Genomic DNA, 18,526 nt, shown 5'->3' on the forward strand with positions numbered 1-18,526 from the left:
GCTGCGGTTCCCGCCGCAGGGTCTGGTCCGGGTCGTGCCCCGCGGAGCTGTGAAGCGCCGCAGAAGGCGTGCGCGGTGGGGAGTACTGTGCGCGCTTTCTTCTGCGGTAAGCTGGGGCCGGGTAGTTTTTATTTTGGTTATCGCAGAGGCAGCCAAAGTGCGGCTCTGTAATATTTAACTCTTCTGCAGTTAATCTGGTCACGCTTTCACGGAAATAACTGGGAGCGATATTACCTGTCAGTGGGCAGTCCCAGAAAGAGTCACATTTAACTAGTGAGGAATTAAAACGGCATTGTGTGAAACTTTTTTTTGTCACAGAGCAAGGTGACAGCTATGCTGACTTTCTAACTTAACGGCTTTTCACAGGGGAAACGAGTGAGTCCTTGCTTGGGCTTTACGAAAGCATTGTGTCTGCGCTAGTATGTGCAAACAAACTTGTGTAAAAGCAAGTGCCTAGCCAGCTGTCAGGATGTTTTCATGTGTAAGTTAGTTGCGTATCAGTTTTCTTCTTTGGCTTGAGGAATTTTAGTTTTATTTTAAACTGAACAGATTATGGACAGTGTGGGTACTGGTGTTGCCAGTTTAGCAGCAACTTTAACATATAGCATTCCAGTTTTGGTGACAATCTCCGTCTGCATTTAGTGTCTCCTGAGGGTACAGGCGGGTGTTTGAGGAGTACATGCGGGTGATTAGCCAGCGGTACCCAGACATCCGAATTGAAGGGGAGAACTACCTTCCTCAACCTATATATAGGTAAGCAAATGACTAGCAATACTCATTGTCTTTTTCCCAGTATGTAGGCTTAGCATGGCAAGTGGTGAGCATGTGCATTTACACTTAAATACTATTGAAAATGGAAACTTAAGGGTTTTTCTTTCCATTAGGATTACTTACAAGCTCAGTTATCTTCTCCCTTCCAGGTAGCCACCTTAGTTTTCCATACAGTTACCATCTGGCTATAGCTGTATGATGGGGTCCTGTCATGTTCCAATCTAAAGTAAATTATAGAATTAACCTTTTTTCACAGTGAATTTTTTCCAACTTTTCTTCATGATGTATTAGGACATAAATTCACCTTTGTTGCTCAGGCTTATGCACTTAGTGACAAATCCCTGTAATACGTTAAGGTTGGGAAGAGTTAATTTTTAACATCTAAGTCAGGGGAGAGCTAACCTCATCAGAGAGACCACCAGGATGTCCTTAACTACAGTCTGGGGGCAGAAGCCCAAAGAAATTGGAAAAATACAAAATTAAAACGGTGTTATTCCTGTTACTTAAAACATTGTGTACATGCTAGAGAGTGATGCCGTAGTTACTGTGATGGCTTCTGAATCATTTCTTGACCTAATTACTGTAATAATTGTAAGAGTAAGAGTGCTACAAGATTGAATACCTCAGTGCTAATTTGCTCTCTGGCTGTAGGTTTAATTCTTACCAAAAAACTAGGTGTTTGTGCAACTGCTGGGGAAATGCTTTACAAAGAAGTAGTGCATGTCAATTAAATGTGTCTCTATAACATGAAACAAATTCCTTAAGAAATGGAATGTATTACCCAGCTTAGACATGTATAAGTTGAAAGCAAATTTCTATTTGAGGTCTGTTTAGAGAAAAAAAAAAATCTGTATGCATGTGTACAAGAGTGGTATCTTTCTGAGGATGCATATTTTTGTTTGTGTGTGTTGCTTTTTTGAGGAATTTTTTTTACAGCTAAATAAACTTACTTGAAAAGTTTTGTATTTCCTCTGAAACACTTGATTGTACACTATCAAATATTCTATTTGGGTGAATTATAGCTATATAGTGGTGTATAGTGGTGAAGTAGTAACTGTGAACCTTCTAAGCCACTTTTATGTGTTGTGTTTTGATAGGCACATAGCATCCTTCCTGTCTGTCTTCAAACTAGTATTAATAGGCTTAATAATCGTTGGCAAGGATCCATTTGCTTTCTTTGGCATGCAAGCTCCAAGCATCTGGCAGTGGGGCCAAGAAAACAAGGTAAACAGCATACTTTCTTCTTTTATTTCGAAAAAGCAGTTTTAGAATGACTTCGTGAGAGTGCTCTGGGACTACTTTACAATTCTTAGTGATTAAACTTTCATACACTGCAGCCTTAACAGAACCTTTAGGCCTCTATAACTAAATATACTTGAGAATTTTACAATAGCATTAATTATTCTTCATAGTAGTGCTTCATGTTTTTGGCAGACCCAGATTTGATTCTCAGCGTCTCTTTTTCCAAGCCAATGATGCCGCAGAGGGACAGTTGAGCTTAATGTTACTGACAAAGATGATGAAAGATTTAATTTTTTTTTTTTATTTTTTTAGGACTCGAGAGTAGAGTTTCAAGTCAGTATCACCAGTGTTAAAAGTACAGCTTCCCTTTGCTATTGCCTCATAACTATTTTACAGTTGTTGCTTTAATCAGACTTCTAATAGATTAGGCATGCAGTTAGATCGTGGTTAGAAAACTCAAGTTGAAATTTTGTGGGTGTTTTTGCAGAACATACTTGGGCATGACAGACTGTGCCTCATGGGATGAATATCCCTGTGAGTCAGTACTGATGATGCTAACAGATTAATGTTGCTGTAGTCTGATTTATAGTAACCTCTTTACAGATTTATTCTACTAAACAAAAGCAATTTATAACTTTTATAAATTTATTAACTTTTATATGTTTTGTTGGTGCACAGATCCTCAAACTGAGCTGCCCAGTGCAGTGCGTCTCTGTCACCAGTCAGTTTGAATGTACAGAAGCTGTAATATATCCTGTTTAATTAAATGGGCCAAATAAGCTACCGAGCTAGGCTGGCTGCAGTACGTCTGTGATCTGTGATGTTGTAAACAACTGTGTCCCATGCTAAATTCTTTGGTATTGCAGTAACCTGTGTGAATGTGCCCTTGTGCGTGGAAGTAGAATTATCAAGGTGCTGGCGATGGAGGGAGATAACCGTGTTGCTGAAGATTGCATCATTTCATCCTGAGGCACCAGCACACACAGAAAATTCCAGATGATTAGCTTGAAGAAATGCTGGAGGGTTAACAGTTCTTGTGAACAAACGCAATTTGACTTGCCCTGCTGTTTGTGTCTAGGCCTGTGGTTCTTTGATCTGCCGCGTTACTCTGACGATGACAGGCAATATGTGGGAGCAGTGGTGTTCCCCTGTCATCCTGCAAGTGCCATCGCAGCCGGGTACTTCTGGAAGCTGGCTGTTAAGATGCGCGTAGATTTGTGGAGGAAAGGAGCACAAAGACTTAACTTCATTTGAATCAGGGTTGTGAGTTGGGTGGTTTCAGAACTGTTTTGATACCTGTCTAGGGAAGGCAACGTGTGCAGTCTTTTTAAAAAGAGGATGGAAGGAAGATATCTGTGCAGTTGGAAAATTACTTAATAAATTGCAGACCGGAATTCAAAGACACCTGTAAACTTCCAGCACTTACCAAGAGTGAATAAAATAAGCCCTGGCTCACATGGCTGAAGTACCTGGGATTCTCTCTGTTCTCTTCTAGGTTTATGCTTGTATGATGGTCTTCTTCCTGAGCAACATGATTGAGAACCAGTGTATGTCAACAGGTGCATTTGAAATAACTTTGAATGGTGAGCAGAGAACTTTCTGTTTAAGGGAGTCGCATTGCGTTGCATGTGTACGCACAGATTTGTGAGAGCTGTTGTGTTGGGAGAGTGAGGGATGATGTTGGGAAATGTGTGTTTCAGAATGGGATGGTATGTCGTAATTGCTGTTCATTTTGAAACTCGAGATGTTATATATCGTAATCAGTGATGAAAATCATAGATGTCTTCTAAAGCAGTTTATACAGATGTCATATTTTATTTCACGTATATTTTAAAATAACTGTAAAAACTTATTTAGAGGAATGCTTTGTCACTTGGAGTAACTGTATTATGTTCTTTCTTTGCATGTAGTGTGCATTAAGTTAGAAATCATCAACTAGGGAAGCTCTAGTTAACTCTCTAATTAACTCTGGTTAATTAGATGCTTTCTCTATCCTGTTTTATAATGTGGTTTAGCCTTGGAATCCTATTGAATCCATTGCTGTTCCCAGATTTTTCGTACCAGTGGGCAGCAATACTGATTTTTTTTTTTTTTTAGGTTAAAGCATCTTCTGCCTTCAAATAATTTCATGGTTTTAAAGATTATGTAAGATTGAGGGAATACAGGATTTTTCAAGCTCTGGATACCAGTATGTAATCTAGCTCTGTGCTTTACAGTCTTAATTTATGATTGTGCAGGATGCATTTCAATACAGTAGTTTTTAAGTCAAGTCATTTACTGCAGAACCTTTTACAGACTGACTGTATTGCATCAAAGTAGTTGAACTCAATGCAATTCTAGTCCTAAATCTCAGATTAGAACTGTCAGCAGAGCCTTCCTAGGGATGAACAGTCACAACTGGTCTCTCTGAGTTTCTGGTTTGTGTTTTGGGACAGTGTGGTTCCGGTCTGGGTTTTGTTTCATGCAGATGACAGCAATTGTATTTTTCAGTGTGGGTTCATGAAGTGCTATAGTGGTCAGGGATACTTGAGGGAGTTAAGTATTTGTCACCATCAGAAATGAGCGTTGTGTTTACCCTAAAGTATTTATGGGCTGTGCTGCCTTTTATATTTCCGGCGGGGGGGAAAAATAGTGGTTGCTGCTACTTTGAGGGGAACCTTCCAAGCCAGATCTTGGTAAGCAGAAGTTTCAAGGGTCAGCCTTAGATGCTAGGCAGAAGTGAGATGAAGACTAGTGAGACCCACCAGTGTCAAAGATTTAGCGATAGTTTAAAAACTCAGTATGCTCTTCTGCCACTCACTAACCTATTTTTAGACATTCTGTCAATGGATATTTTGAACCTCTAATCCATATGATGTACTTCTAAATGGAAGCATTAGATTCTTTATTCTCTCAGTTGGACTGGATTTTAGTATAGCCAGAGGTTTGAAGTATCATTGTTCCAGATATTTCTCTCAATATAAAATAGTACCAACTGGCATAGCTTCTTGGATCTTTTAATTTTTGTGTTTAAACTAGCCCTGCGTGTTTTCTGACTTTGTCAATGTAATGGTGCTTTTTTCCCTTCCCTGTGTTTTGTGGTAGATGTTCCAGTGTGGTCTAAGCTAGAGTCTGGCCACCTTCCTTCCATGCAGCAGCTTGTACAAATTCTTGATAATGAAATGAAGCTCAATGTGCACATGGAGTCAATGCCTCATCATCGATCATAGCCCCATCTATCAGCACTGAAACTTCTTGTAAGTCTTCTTCAATCATCTGTTGACTCAGATGTAAAGGACAGCATGTTGCAGATTGAACAGTGTAGCCATATCTTGTTCATTTAGAAGTGTTTACGTGGTGAACCAGCTCTAGTGACTTCCAGTAAATTGACTGTATGATTTTACAGATACTGTTTCAGTGGGAGGTTTTGGTTTGGGCTTTGCTCTGCCTGTTTCAAAACTGGAAGCGGGCACTCCTTTGGGCAGGAAAAAATTGTGTGCGGGTGGCCTTAAGTTAGTGAACTGTATTATTGCAGAAATCAGAAAATGCTGCATTATGTGCCTTAAAACAGCCTATTTGCAAAGGATTTCCCTATAACTTGTAACCTAATTGAATTGCATGACCCTAGACAGTAGAACATGTCCTTGCTCCCATCTGTGTGTTATACTGTTTTAACCTTTTGCAAATATTCCTTGACTGTTAGGAGCAGAGGGTTCACATCCATGCTTTTATATTTTATGACAAACCAATTCCATGTTCCCGCATCGCTTGCGGCTTTCAAAACATTTAGCTTATGATTTTTCATAGGAACATTGGTGCGCTACAGAAAGACAACCTTGGTGCAAATATTGTCAGTCAGTCGACACTTAGTACACCGCTTAAGTGAAGTGTTGATTAGCTGCGGTGCAGTTTTTGGCACAAGAATGCTTTGGTTTGAGAGACTGGTTTATTGGCATTACCTTGCCAGCAGACGCCCCACTCAAGTGGCAGACCCTGTGCTCCCATTTCTATCAATGAGATCTTGCAACTTGTCTTGCCACCTTAAACTGATCAGTTGGTCCCAGCTGTAGCAGTTAATGACCTCGCTCTGTTCAAACACGTGCGCACATGTCCTTTGGAGCTCTCTGGTATGATTCGGCTTCTGCAAACTCGTATTTTCGTAAGCACGAACGTAGCATGTGGAGGTGTTTGTTCAGAGAAAGCTAAGCTCTATCAAATCACTGCAGGTGGTCTCACTCCTTGAAGGAAACCATGCTTTGTAACCAAGGCTCTCTGCTGTTTCTCACTGCTTCAGAGCTCAGACGTCGAACCCTGCTTTTTTGCCCTATCGATCTCTCCCTCCACCAACACTCTTGTGTCCTGAAGTGGGGAGAGCAATTCAGAGAGATTGCTCCCTTGACGTCCTCGTGCAGGGAATATGAGAAACAGTTGACTTTTGATTCCTGCAGGCACATCCTGTTTGTTCAGTTAAGTCTGGTTTGTCCTAGTAGTTTAGTGAAAGTCATCTTAATCATGAAATACATTGTCTTGTATTTTAAAACTGTTATTTAGCATTAAAAAGTTTGTTATTTCCCTGTACTTTTCCGATGGGCTTGCTGAAGCCCAGTATCCCTGTATGTATGGATTTGGAGGGTCTTGGGCAGTATTTGTTGCAGAGTAGATTGATGTCACTTTTAAGTTTACAAAGCATGCTAAGGCTGTTCTTATGCAGAATTTTATTTAATGGGATATGAGTTTAGGAAAAAGAGCAACAAAAAGCCCAATTCAGTTTTATTTCCATCCATGCAGGAAGTGACACTACAGGTTAGGAGAGTCTGATAGAGAGGCTTAGGGATTTTGTGGTTTAATGTCTCATCTAAATTCATTTAGTGTAATGTCGTTCTGATGGTAACCTTGTAGACAGACGCCCAGAAGGAAATAACAACAGCGCTTTCTTGCCATGAGTTACGACCTCCCAAGAGGCGGTGCTTGTAATTCAGGGTTTATGATGCAAAGTGTACGTAGCCTGCTGTTCTGCGTCGCCGACAGAACGTGCCTCGGCTCTTTGTTCAGACAGTGCTGAAGGTGGTTTGCTCGTCTAGCGCAGGAGTGGTTGCCGACTGTAACCCGTGTGTCTCCGTTTCCAGGCATTAAGTGGTGATTTCCAAAGGCAGCGCGGCTCAGACCCATGAAGGCCTGTACTGAAGACAGCACACTGTTAGTACAGACTGGATGCTTCTCTCGCAGCCACGTTGTGCCTCCTGAAAAAAAAACTTAATGAAAGATGCCTTTCAGTGCTGGCTTGTTTCCAGATAATACTGCACAGTCATGGAGTGCAATAATACTGTATAGTTTTTTTTAAGATTTCATTCGACCAGTTCATAGCTCAACAATGCAGGCATTACTAATTGTAACTTATTTTATATTCATGTTTCACACAATGGCAGATTGAGTTGATACCTGATTTTTTCCTCGGAAAAAAAGTTTGTTTAATCTGTTGTATTTTATATGAATTTATGTTCTTTTTGTAGTTTAAAATGAAGTTATAGGAGTGTCTGATACTGTCCTAAACTGTTAAGTAATTGACAGCTGTCTAGCAAATCTCTCTAATGTGGTAAAAGCAGGTTTGTATATTTTTCAAAATATATGGCAGAGTTGAACAGTGCATTATATACTAAATTATATAAACAAAATTATATGCAGAGTAGTTACATCATTTTGTGACTTCAGTAAAGATTAAGATCAACTGCTTTTTAAATTGTGTTGGCCAGCTCAGGAGGTTTTTCCTTGACCATTCTGAAGAGAGGAAAAGCTGGGCCTTTCTACTGTCCTAAATGGAAACCAAGAAAGTTAATTTAAAGAGTCCTCATTTACTGTGCGAAGTACCTTGTTTGAGTCACTGATGGATATTCTTAGAATTGCAATTGAAAAAATGCATAAAAAGCCTACTTTCCAAAGTCATTAATCTTGTGTTTTGTCTTGTCTAAGCCCCTAACAATCTCCATGTTCTGGAAGGAACATGCAGAGCTTTGTCTTTCCTGTCGCGCGCCTGCCAAAATTCATCTGCGATTAGAGTTCAGGTGCCAGTGCATGCGGGAGCCCACCTGGGTTGAAGTCAAGTCTCAAATGCTGTTCTCCTGCCGGGGCTGGGAGCTTTCCTCAGGTTGGCCTCGGGAGCCGCTGTGAGCTGCCAGTGGCCGCAGCCCTTGGTCTGCGGTTCCACTTCAGCACCGCTCCTCGCAGAGCTGCTCGGGTGCAGGATGAAGGGCTGGGTGAAGCCCCTGCCCTGAGTGTCCAAACTGTTGGGAGCTGGGGTGGGGCCCAGCCTGAGGCACCCAGTTCCTGAGGGGTGCGTGCCCCCTCCATGCCTCTGCCTGTGCTGCTCCCACGGCCGCTGGGCCCGCAGCGGGAGGGCCATGCAGGGCGCCCGGTGCAGCACGGCCTTCCCGCTGCATCAGCTGTCTATGAGATGCTGCCAAGAGGCCGCGGCTGGTCCATGCTCTCTGCTGTCCACATTGACAGCCTTCTGTCCCCGGCATCCATACAAACGTCCCCAACATGGTGACCTTTGATTGCTCTGGACCAGTGTGGGTGTCTGTCCCTCTCTCCATGTGGGGAACCGCTGTGTCTTGTACCTGCAGCAGGCTGAGCTGCCATCCAGCGCTTGCACCAGGGAAGTCTCGGCATCCTGCTGGTGCCATGTCCTTGGCAGAAGTGCTGGCTGCGCAGAGCGGTGCCTGTGCGGGCGACTTCTGAGCAAGCACCCCTCCCCATATACCTGTCACAGGCTGTGACTTGGCTGTGCTCTGTGTCCTTCTATGTGTCCCATTCACGTGCTGAAGTGACTGGTCAGCCTGGGCTGGTTTCTGCCGGGAAAGGAGGGAGGTTGCTCAGGAGCAACGCGCCAACATCAAGCATGGATTTACTCTCCCCCAAGCAAAGCCGCTCTTCGTGCCTCCATGGCCAAGATGCACTTCAGTGTGGGCCGACAAGAAAATGTGCTCTGGTAATCCCTGCCCCACAGGAGACCCCCCTGGGATGGGATGGCCCCGGGAGAGGGGCTGTGCAGAACGGGCTGCCCTTTGATTGGCACCACGGCAGCGCGGGGCTGCAGGCGAAACCTCGCTGCGTGTGTGCAGGTGCTGCAGCGTCAGGGAGCATCTCTGGCTCATTGTGCCTTCACATACCACACGTGCTGGTCAGATTTGAGCATTTACTATCGCCCTGACAGAGCTGCGTAGCTCATCGCTTATGTCAGAAGTTGTACAAAGCTGTAAGATCTTTAAAGTCTGTGTGATAAGGTATGCTGGAGGCTTAATTTTGTTCCATTGCTCATTAGAAGGAAAGTTTAAGCATTCACGCAGTCTGTCGAAGAGCCGCAGAATCCTCACCCTGAAGGCAAGCAGCAGGAGCTCGTCTTCACCCAGCTGGACAGGGGGAGGCAGCCGACTGACGTCACTGACCTGGGGAGTGGAGGCGAATGGTGTCAGCAGAGCCACAGCAGCGCGGGATGGGGCTCCGCGGCTTTGGTCTTGCCCCAGCAGACAAACTTGCCCCAGTGGTAGAAGCCCATGGAGGAAGGGAGCTGCCATGCAGCCTGCCCACATGGATCGTGGCTCTCCTCCCTGTGGCAGAGCCAGGGTGACCCTCGGGGACACAGCCAGGGACACCGGGGACCTGCCCCGGAGTGCTTCCTGCACTCTGCAGGCCCTTGCAGAGAGCCAAGGGCTGGTAGGGCTGGCAAGCCCCCCATCTGCATGGGACTGAGCATGGATACACCTCCAATGTTTGCCGTTCCGGGGGGCATGACCATGGGGTAACATGGGGAGCTCCCACCATGGGATGAGCGTGCATCCCCACCGATGGGAGCTTCCCTGGCCGCCTTGCTCCCACTGTGGGGAGCGGCTTTGTGTGGAGCTGCCTGTGCGCTTGAGAAATACCCGCACTTTGGTTCCCACGTTGAATTTCGCCTGTTGCCCCATGGCGAGGAAGGAAACGGTGATCTTGTCCTGGCCCAGGATCCTGACCCCCACATGCTGGTTCAAGGAGATGAAGATGGGGCTCAGCGGGACCTGGGGTCCAGATGACATAATGCTGTTGGGCCATATCCACCTTCTTACCCTGCTGCCTGCTTGGTCCAAATACTGCCCGCCCTGAATGTTCATGTTTATCCTAAGAGAGAGGAAATGCAAAGCTCAACTCCAGCTCCCACAGCTGGTGTCCCTCGTTCCCCAGAGGGATGGGACTGAGGCGCAGCTAGTTCAGGGTCTAACCCCTGCCTCCCAAGACACAGCTGGGGTAGCCTTGCCCCTCTGGGAGGCACTCGAAGCAGGGACCACAAGCTGCTATATTTGTCTTCTAATTTTTGAATGCTATTGAAAATACCCTTTATGACCTTTGAAGTTTAAATTCACAGTGGAGAGCAAAACTGCTCTCACCAACTTGAACGTACCACACAGCTCCATTCGGATAATAGCAAGTACTTCTGCCGTTGGACTTAAATACAGCTTGTATTTCAGCGTTGTTTGGCTTGTCTTCCTGTACTATGCAAATAAGCTGTTTTTTCTCTCGTGCGACAATGATTGCCAGGTTTCCAGATGGATAGCTGTCATCAAATAAGGTGTTCATAACCTCTGTCTGGTTGGTCAATTATTACATACTAAATATTTCAGAATGCTACTTTGGAGTATAAAAATTGACATGTTGCCCAGATCACTGTGTTAAACACAGAATGGTGGTGTGCTGCCAGTGTGACCTGGGACGCTGCCGGTGCTTTTCGCCTACACTGAAGTATTCTGTATGCACTGAAAAAAGAGCAGTTAGAGATACAGAACACATTTTTGTTGTTTTCTAGCCAATAACCCAGGCAGAACCGCTTAGCAAGCTTATTTTAAAGACACATTCTTGGGCAATGCTTACAATTGAAAGTACAAGCCTCGCGAAGGATGACAGTAGAGAAAACGAGGGCAGGTATTATTGTCCAGGGAAAACAACAAACCAGGGGGAAAAAGGCCCTTGCCCCAGAAACCTGACTTGAATGTACCCAAACAACAGGTTTTTTGTGTCTCACGGGTTTCCCTCCAGCAAGGCTTGCTGCTGTGAGCAGACGCGTTTATGGCACTTTGCCATTTGCCACCGCCGCAACCGGCAGCATCGTTGGGATGAAGGCAGCCTGGAGGGCAGAGCAGTCTCAAGCCCATTGGCTTTGGTGGCAGAGCTCAGGTACACTTTCATACGCCCCTGGCTCAGAAAGAAGTCAGCCACAGTAAGGAAAAATAATGTGGGTGGCTTAAAATCTTATGGCCTAAATAATGGCAAAGGCAGCCTGAAAGCTATGGGGTCCTTTGGTGAAACTGCCACATTTTTATTTCTTCAAACCGTACCCTTAGTTACACTGGTAATTTCAGTTTGTCTTTGCACCACTTACTTACGTACTCCTGTCAGTGTGGTGCCGGTGGGAAACGTGTGTGTTTGTCCCTGGGGGAATGACGGGGCTGAGCGGTTTTGGAGCCCACACTGCAGGGACCACTCGGCCAGCATTGCCCTTCCATGGGTGGCCAGAGCTCGGGAGTGGGTCTGAACCCTGGGCCAGTGCACTTCTTAAGCTGGGCATTAGACAAAAGCACCCATCCTTCATCAAAGTTACTGGCCGATCTGAAAAACTTCAGACCAAGAGCTATGTAAGTGGTTTCACTACTGCTTTTTTCCAGCCTGTGAAAGCGAGCATGAGTAATGTCCCAGGTTATTTGCTGTTAAATCAGACTAGGACACGCTTAAAATTACAGTTACAACCCCTGGACTAATGCAGGCAAATGAACCCCGTGAAGGATACAACAACTGTGCTGTTCCATCTGGAAGCATGGTAAGGAATTTCCCTCCATCTTTGTAGTATTTTTCCAACAATCCATGCTTCACTACCTAAGATTTGAAAAGAAAGCATAAAATGGATGAGAGCAGTGCTGCACCGGCTGCCCTGTGAAGGCAGGCAGGTGCCAGGCTCCAGCCGCTCCGGGCTGCGGACGCAGCGGAGGGGCAGCCCGTCGCCATCAGGCAGCAGCTACTTGCCTTCCCACCCACAAGGGCGAAATCGCAGCAGGTGACGCCGAGGGAGATGGGCTCCTCCGGGGGCTTTGCTGCTCCCGCACCAGGCACCAGCGTCCGGCCCTCTGGCGACGGGGGCTCCTGAGAAAGCCGGTAGGAAATCGTGCCAGCTTGATTTGAACCTGGAGAGCAAAGGGGGGGTTGTGTGCGTCGGGTAGGGCCGGCGGCGCCGGTGTTGGGGCTGCCTGGCACCTCTGCCGGGAGGCTGTAACTTGGGGGAGTGGACATTTCTGTCTGAAATTGCCCGAAATTCCTCGCTCATCCTGGAGTCTGTCTCAGGGTATTTTCTATCTAACACGGACGGTCCAAACTGTTCAGCTATTATTTCAGAGAACAGGATTACGAAAAAAGATGTAGTTTTTTTAACTATGCATATATACACATCTGTGTGAGTAAAGAATTACTTTTTTGGATAGCATTCAGAGCTTCATGCTCTGGAGGACACATGGTCTGAAATCCTTGGTGCTGCAAAAGTCTCGGTGCCCTGCCATCCTCTGTGAAATTATGCCCATATTGTAAATCTAGTTCATCTGTTCCTAGTCTAAATGTCTTTGATGTTGTATACATCCAAGGGGCTGCTCAGTCATCCATGGCCTGGGCTAGGAATTAGTGGAGTATTCCCCTGATTAGGCAAAACGTAGATCAGCCTAATTCTGGCAGTTCCTACCTTCCAAGGGCTTGGCTTTGCCAGCTTCTTATTCTCTAAAGTCAATTTGTGTGTATCTCAGCTGAAATGTTCAGATATGAATACTGAAAGTCACAGCAAGGAGATCCTTTCTGTGCAATGGGAATGTAATTGCTTTTGGTTTTTCATGTGAGGGATTATTTAATATGGCAGTATCTAATTTAACGTGACTGCACACTTGACACTGAACTAGCATGTCACTGTATAAATCCTCCTGCGCAATTAGAGAGCATTGGAGACAAGCAATTCCACTGAATTCATTGTTGTAATAAATGGACAAATAAACACATAAGGAAATGCAAACTCACATTCAGCTGCGCTCGTCGGCTGTGCTGCCAGGAAAGCTAACTGTCTGGCCATTTGTCTCTCCTGCTGCCTGGAAAATGAAAGCGTTCAGATGGACATCTCGTATATCCCGTTTGGAAAGCTAGAAGTACTGGATATCCTTGCCATGGGAACACAAGTTTCTGAACCTGTTTTTCTCTCCACTTGCATAATTGCAAATAACAGAGGCAATGGAATATCACCAAAATAATAATACCTCAGCAAGAAGGAATTGCTTCCATGCAGAGATTTCAGTGAACAGACTCTGCGATTGCAATGGGATCAGCTCTACCGATAGCAGAACTAAACATCGTAATGGATTTTGTATCAAGATTTTACATAAAAGATGCCCACAAGATCAAGAAAACAGGTAATCTCCAAGAGTATTTTCACTATTCTTCTTATCTAGCTCCTCTAAATTTGACAGTGTCTGACAATGACTTCTGTTTATGCTCTGTACATAATATGAGGTACTCGCACCATGAAGCTGCAAAGGATCTTCAAGAAAAGGAGCAGTTTACTTCCAGGTATGCTGATTTACTTTCCTTTAAGCCTATTCCATAGGCTTAGATGTTTGTATAAGCTTTGGGCCTCCTGCTAAACAGCCCATCAGAAGTCAAACTTGCAGAGTTCTCGTGACCGTGGAAATTGGAATCCAAATGCATGTCACAGTTTATGCATCAAAATAGAGAAATACAAATTCAAGCTTTGTTTCAGCACCTGAGGTAAAAGCTAGACCTAAATATTATCACTCCCACAGCTGCAATTATGTTTTTGGCTCTACCAAACACAATTTGTCATCATCGGTCAGCAGTAGAATTAATGCTTTACTTACCACATACCTTGCCACCTTCTCATACAGCCTGATAAGAGAAAAGCCAAGAGGGTCCAGACAGAATATGAACCTGTGTTGCCTAAAGCAAATTTTTTCTTCTGTCATTCCCTCTTGCTGCAGCTGCACTTTCTTAATGCTTCTTTTCCCTCTGGAGTCGCCTGCTGTTCCTTATACAGACCTGATCCCCAGTCCTCCCTGTAGTCGTTTCCCAGTACCTCTGGTACGCTCTCTCCTTTGACAGCAGTCTGTCAGCTTCGGTGCCATGGGATTCATGGGAGCCGACAGCAATGGGAACACTCCGGGAGCCTTCGTGGGTCTTCCTCTCATTTACGATGAACTCGTAGAGGTCTCGATTACGCTCACAGCAGAATTTCTGGAAGGCAGAAGAGCAGTGCCACAAGGGCGGGCCTTTCCACAGCAAACCTCTGCTAATCTTTCCCACCAGCTTACTGATTCGTAATCCTGTGGTGGTGAGCAAACGTCTTCCAAGGAAGGGAACTGCTTCAGCAAGCTGCCACAGTACTCACACCTCGGAGCAGAGTCCTCCTCTGTCTGAAGTGGAGGTGGGAAGAGAGAACACGGGGAGGATGGAAATACAGTTTCAGTGCACAAATCCTCATTTTATCTTGGGGAAAGAGAGTTCTGCTCAAAATGCAGAAAAACAGATCTGTGTCTGTGATATCTTAGAACCATTCAACTCAAGATACTAGGTTCAGGAAACCACCAAAAAGAAAATCTGATCTGTAGTAAATAAATAAAAACCCTCAGAGAAATTGAATGACTGTAGTAGTATTTATGAGACCCATTCCTTCCAAGGGAAAGCTTCAGAGCATACAGAACGCTATAGTTGAATACGCTGATGCATTAACCCTTTCAAATACATTGCTTGGGGCTTTGGAGAGAAAAAGCTCCCTGATCGTTGCACTGTTGATCACAGGTAAATCTGTGGGGAATTTAATGAGGAACCACCAGCAGTTTTGTTGACAAAAGAGCTGAGCATATTTGACCAGACGCAAATCAGGGCTGCTGCAGGATATATTTTGAGGATGGGTACTAGATATTCTGAAAGAAATATCTATTTTTTTAAAACACATTTTGAAACTGAGTTATAGAAGATGCAGCTGCCGAGAGCATGCTGCTGAAGTTCGTGCCTAATGCCTCCGCTCCCAAGGGAGCACACCCAGCTCAGCGCTCCTCGGAAGGACAGCAGCCATCCCGCGGCAGCAGCAGGGGGTGTAGGGTGCTTGCTCCGGGCCGCTTAGCTGCTGCGCTTCACTTACACTTCATTTACTAGACTATGTGTTTAGCACTCTCATTCAAACCCTGTTCTGAACAGATTAATTTTAAATACTTGGCTTCTCTGGAGCGTAGTTCCTGGAAATTCCCTTGCTCCCCACCTCATGCCTAGGATTAACTCTCTGATGACTTTGCTCTGCTAAGGGTTATGGGGAACTCTGCACCCTGCTTGTATTCTTCGACTGTATACCCAGTATTTATATAAATTTTGTATCTCTGTTTTAGCCGAAGGGAAAAATCTTTGGCTAGGAAATTATCAACATAGGCTGCAGCAGTGGAGAGAGGAGTTGCACAGCCTCTTACTGTTTAGGTGTCCACAACAAACATCGTTTCAACAGCCTCACAGAAGAAAAACCCTTTCATAAAGGAACTCCTGGACTGGCTTGGCAAAAGGTGTTGCTTTTATTTTTCCTACATGGGAATCATAGGAATTAAAATAAACAAGAAACCCCACACAGTAGGGAACACCCACCATGGACTCACCTCAATCTGTATGTTTTCTCGTGACGATTCAGGTCTGTAGGCCAGAAGGGTAGGCAGGCCAACAGAAGGGAGCGTGCGCAGCGATTTCTTGAACAGCCTCACAAAGTCTTCTTTAAACTCAAAGTGGAAAATACCAAAAGCAATGTGGAATCATATCTTTGTTCCAGGGTAAAACCATGAGGCATAAAATGTATATATACAACCTGGGTGAGTCCTTACCTCCATGTCGCACAAAACCTCTAAGCTGCTGAACTCTTCTGACAGGGCTGCAAGCAACAGCAATACTGAGAATAACTGAACAGCGGTGCTGTGTTCTCAGAAAGCTTATCTTCTAGACACATTTGTTTTGTTCCTTTTTCAGCACGCCAGCCTTTTCTCACCAGCCACATCAGCTGCCCGAGACCTTGCCAGACATGGTCCTATGCTTTCAGAAGGGCAGCTCTGATTCTGTGTGTGACCCTTCCCAAATGCCTGAGGGGCTGGAACTGGGCATTGACATTGGATCAGGGCTTTACAGAATTGTCCCACTGAAGTCATGGAGACGGCCTGTTGCTTGGGGTCAGTGACTTGTAGCACTACTCTAATATTGCATTATCCTCTAGACCATTTCCAGCCTAAGAAGAAAGAGCTGTAGGGTCGATTGAAGTTTTTTCTCTTTTTCCAAATGCGGTCCATGCTGCCTGAGTGCAACGAAGGGTTTTTTGGCCTTTGGGGTGACAGGAAACATCTCAGATGAGCGTGTGTCTATCACTGTCCTCAGCAGCCCCAGGTTCCCTCTCAGTGGCCGGTGCTACTGACGTCCAGCCGCCTCAGGTGCACAACTGTGTGCTGTCCCATATGCATCACCTTCTCTTTGAACATCGACATGGCCAGTATGCCAGCTGCTGTAGCCTCCCCTTCAGGCAAACTAAACACATTCCTAGTTCTTTTAATCTTGAAAGTCAGTTCCCCTTGTTGCCACCCAATTTGTCTTGCCCTTCTAGGTAAGCTGCTCCTGCTTTCCAGAAAACACTCAGCCAGATGAAACTCTAGGCAGGCTGAAATACCAAATCCTTTACAAGTCCTTCTCTTTAGAAAGTATGAAAAAATCAGAATGTGTATTTAAAAAGGATGGGGTAAAAATCACAACAGCCCTGGGCCAACACCCAGCTCCTGGGCCTGCAGTGGGAACCACAGCTTGGGAATGCGCCTGGAAGGAGGAAGAGCAGAAGGCAATGCTATGGGAGTCGCTAATACTTTTAGAAGGCTGAATGATGTGGCTGCTGGTTTGCTTGAACTTTGTTTTTTTAAATTGCAGTCCAAAGAGGAGTAGTTATCACCCTCTGCAATCAAGCTGTGTCACAGAGAGTAACCGACCATAAACCCCACCTGAGAAGAAGTGACTTCAGGGAGTGCAAAGTGCTTCAGTGGAGCTGCGCAGCCGGGGCACGGCTCTGGCTGCACCATGGCACTGAGGGACGCAGGGATGCCTGGTACCCGGGGCGCAGGGCTCTGCGAGGACAGACGCTCCACATTCGTACTCTGCCCTCTGTAATGGGCTTTGCAGCTTCTGTATCATCTCTACCTACCGCTGCTGCTTCCAAACCCAGGTAGATGATTTACCACTGGCACAAGTTTGGTTATTCTGTACTTTGATCGCTACAGTGACAGTGATCCCAAGGACTTGTGAAGCTCCACTCAAAGTACAAAGCCTATAACATTTTTCTCCTGAAAACACATTCACAGCACATTTCCAAACAAACGTCCTCCAAGGGCTAGAAGAGAGCAATGTTTCTCTGTCGTGGGCTGTGCATGTCCCCTTTCTATTGGGATGGATCTGCACACAGCTTTCCCCAGTACTTTCAGCTGGTGTGCTGTGTTTTGTGTCCCTGGTCACTCCTCCTGCTCTCAGAGGCACATGAGATGCGGGAGACGTTCTCTGACAGAGGAAAGCTGCCTGGCATTGAAAACAAAGCCCAAAGGCTGTTCAATGTGGTGCCCAAGAGGGATGGGATCAGGCAGCAACTACCACTAATATGCTGTGTGCTCCGGTACTCTGCTGTACCTCAGCGGGCAAGCGCAGGAGCTGGTTACTTGGTCACGTGCTGGGATGACTCAGCAGAGCAAGAGGAGGAAAAATGATATATTTTCAGCTTGCCTTAGAGGCTTTGCCAGCAGCTCTCACGGGAATACAATACGCCACTTCTGCCATCTGCTGAGCACTTCTACGCCTGCTGGCTGGCAGAGCGTTCCTGCACACTTAACGGGGGCCCAGAGGTTCATTTAGAGGTGGCTCTGCAGAGAGGTTAACGAGGGGACTGCTGAGGGGGATTCCTGCTCCCGAGTCTGCCACCACTTTGCAAAAGGATCTCTGGGAAATCGCAAAGCTATGCGTCTTCTACGAAAGACACTGGGGTACGAGGCAGCTTGAGTGAAAGACAAATGAGCAACCTCCTTCTTGAAGAAGGCTGTTTCTTACTTGATTTTCCGTAGGCATGTTCATGAAGCCAGCTACCTTCTGTCTGCACCGACACTGAAATTCCTGACAGCTGCTGCATTGCGACGGGTTCGACACTGCCCGATGCTTCCATTTCCCTTAATTTAAGACACAAACCCACCTATCAGTCACACACAACGACTTCAAAGCAGTTGCCCTTGATGATTACACTAACGAAGGAGACTTTTCCAAATGTATTTAATTAACAATCCAAACACTTTATATCACAGGTGGGTCATAGCTGCAGTTCTGCAGCTGTGGCCGAGGGTCAAGAGGCACCGCTCGGGCCGACGGGCCGCAGCCCAGCCCTCGGCTTCGCCACCGCTTTCCTGCCTGCGAGCTTTCGGGGGACCGG

The 18,526-nt window shown here is 45.6% G+C and overlaps 2 protein-coding genes across 2 annotated transcripts; one reads left to right on the forward strand and one right to left on the reverse strand.

Moving 5' to 3' along the window:
- Positions 1-641: 641 nt before the first annotated feature.
- Positions 642-7,930, forward strand: LOC104615470 (selenoprotein T). The gene is made up of 5 exons (XM_010283555.1): positions 642-753; positions 1,869-1,995; positions 3,509-3,596; positions 5,098-5,249; positions 7,119-7,930. The coding sequence occupies exons 1-4, from the start codon at positions 680-682 to the stop codon at positions 5,220-5,222; spliced, it is 414 nt and encodes a 137-aa protein (XP_010281857.1). The 5' UTR covers positions 642-679; the 3' UTR covers positions 5,223-5,249; positions 7,119-7,930.
- A 1,240-nt stretch (positions 7,931-9,170) lies between these two features.
- ERICH6 (glutamate-rich 6) lies at positions 9,171-18,232 on the reverse strand. Its single transcript, XM_010283556.1, is given in 12 exon segments — positions 9,171-9,434; positions 9,912-10,143; positions 10,424-10,576; positions 11,804-11,889; positions 12,037-12,194; positions 13,066-13,133; positions 14,132-14,289; positions 14,367-14,468; positions 15,696-15,824; positions 15,826-15,899; positions 15,902-15,961; positions 18,154-18,232. Coding segments are annotated over 12 exon segments (1,563 nt in total).
- Between the last annotated feature and the right edge of the window lie 294 nt (positions 18,233-18,526).

Source organism: Phaethon lepturus, unplaced genomic scaffold (assembly GCF_000687285.1).
Source record: "Phaethon lepturus isolate BGI_N335 unplaced genomic scaffold, ASM68728v1 Scaffold57863, whole genome shotgun sequence".
Lineage (NCBI taxonomy): Eukaryota > Metazoa > Chordata > Aves > Phaethontiformes > Phaethontidae > Phaethon > Phaethon lepturus.

Bases quoted from the DNA above. Each gene is read 5' to 3' on its own strand.
- LOC104615470 (XM_010283555.1), top strand. From the start codon at position 680: ATGCGGGTGATTAGCCAGCGGTACCCAGACATCCGAATTGAAGGGGAG. The intron at 754-1,868 runs GTAAGCAAATGA...GTGTTTTGATAG, and splicing joins CTTCCTCAACCTATATATAG to GCACATAGCATCCTTCCTGT. The intron at 1,996-3,508 runs GTAAACAGCATA...GTTCTCTTCTAG, and splicing joins AGTGGGGCCAAGAAAACAAG to GTTTATGCTTGTATGATGGT.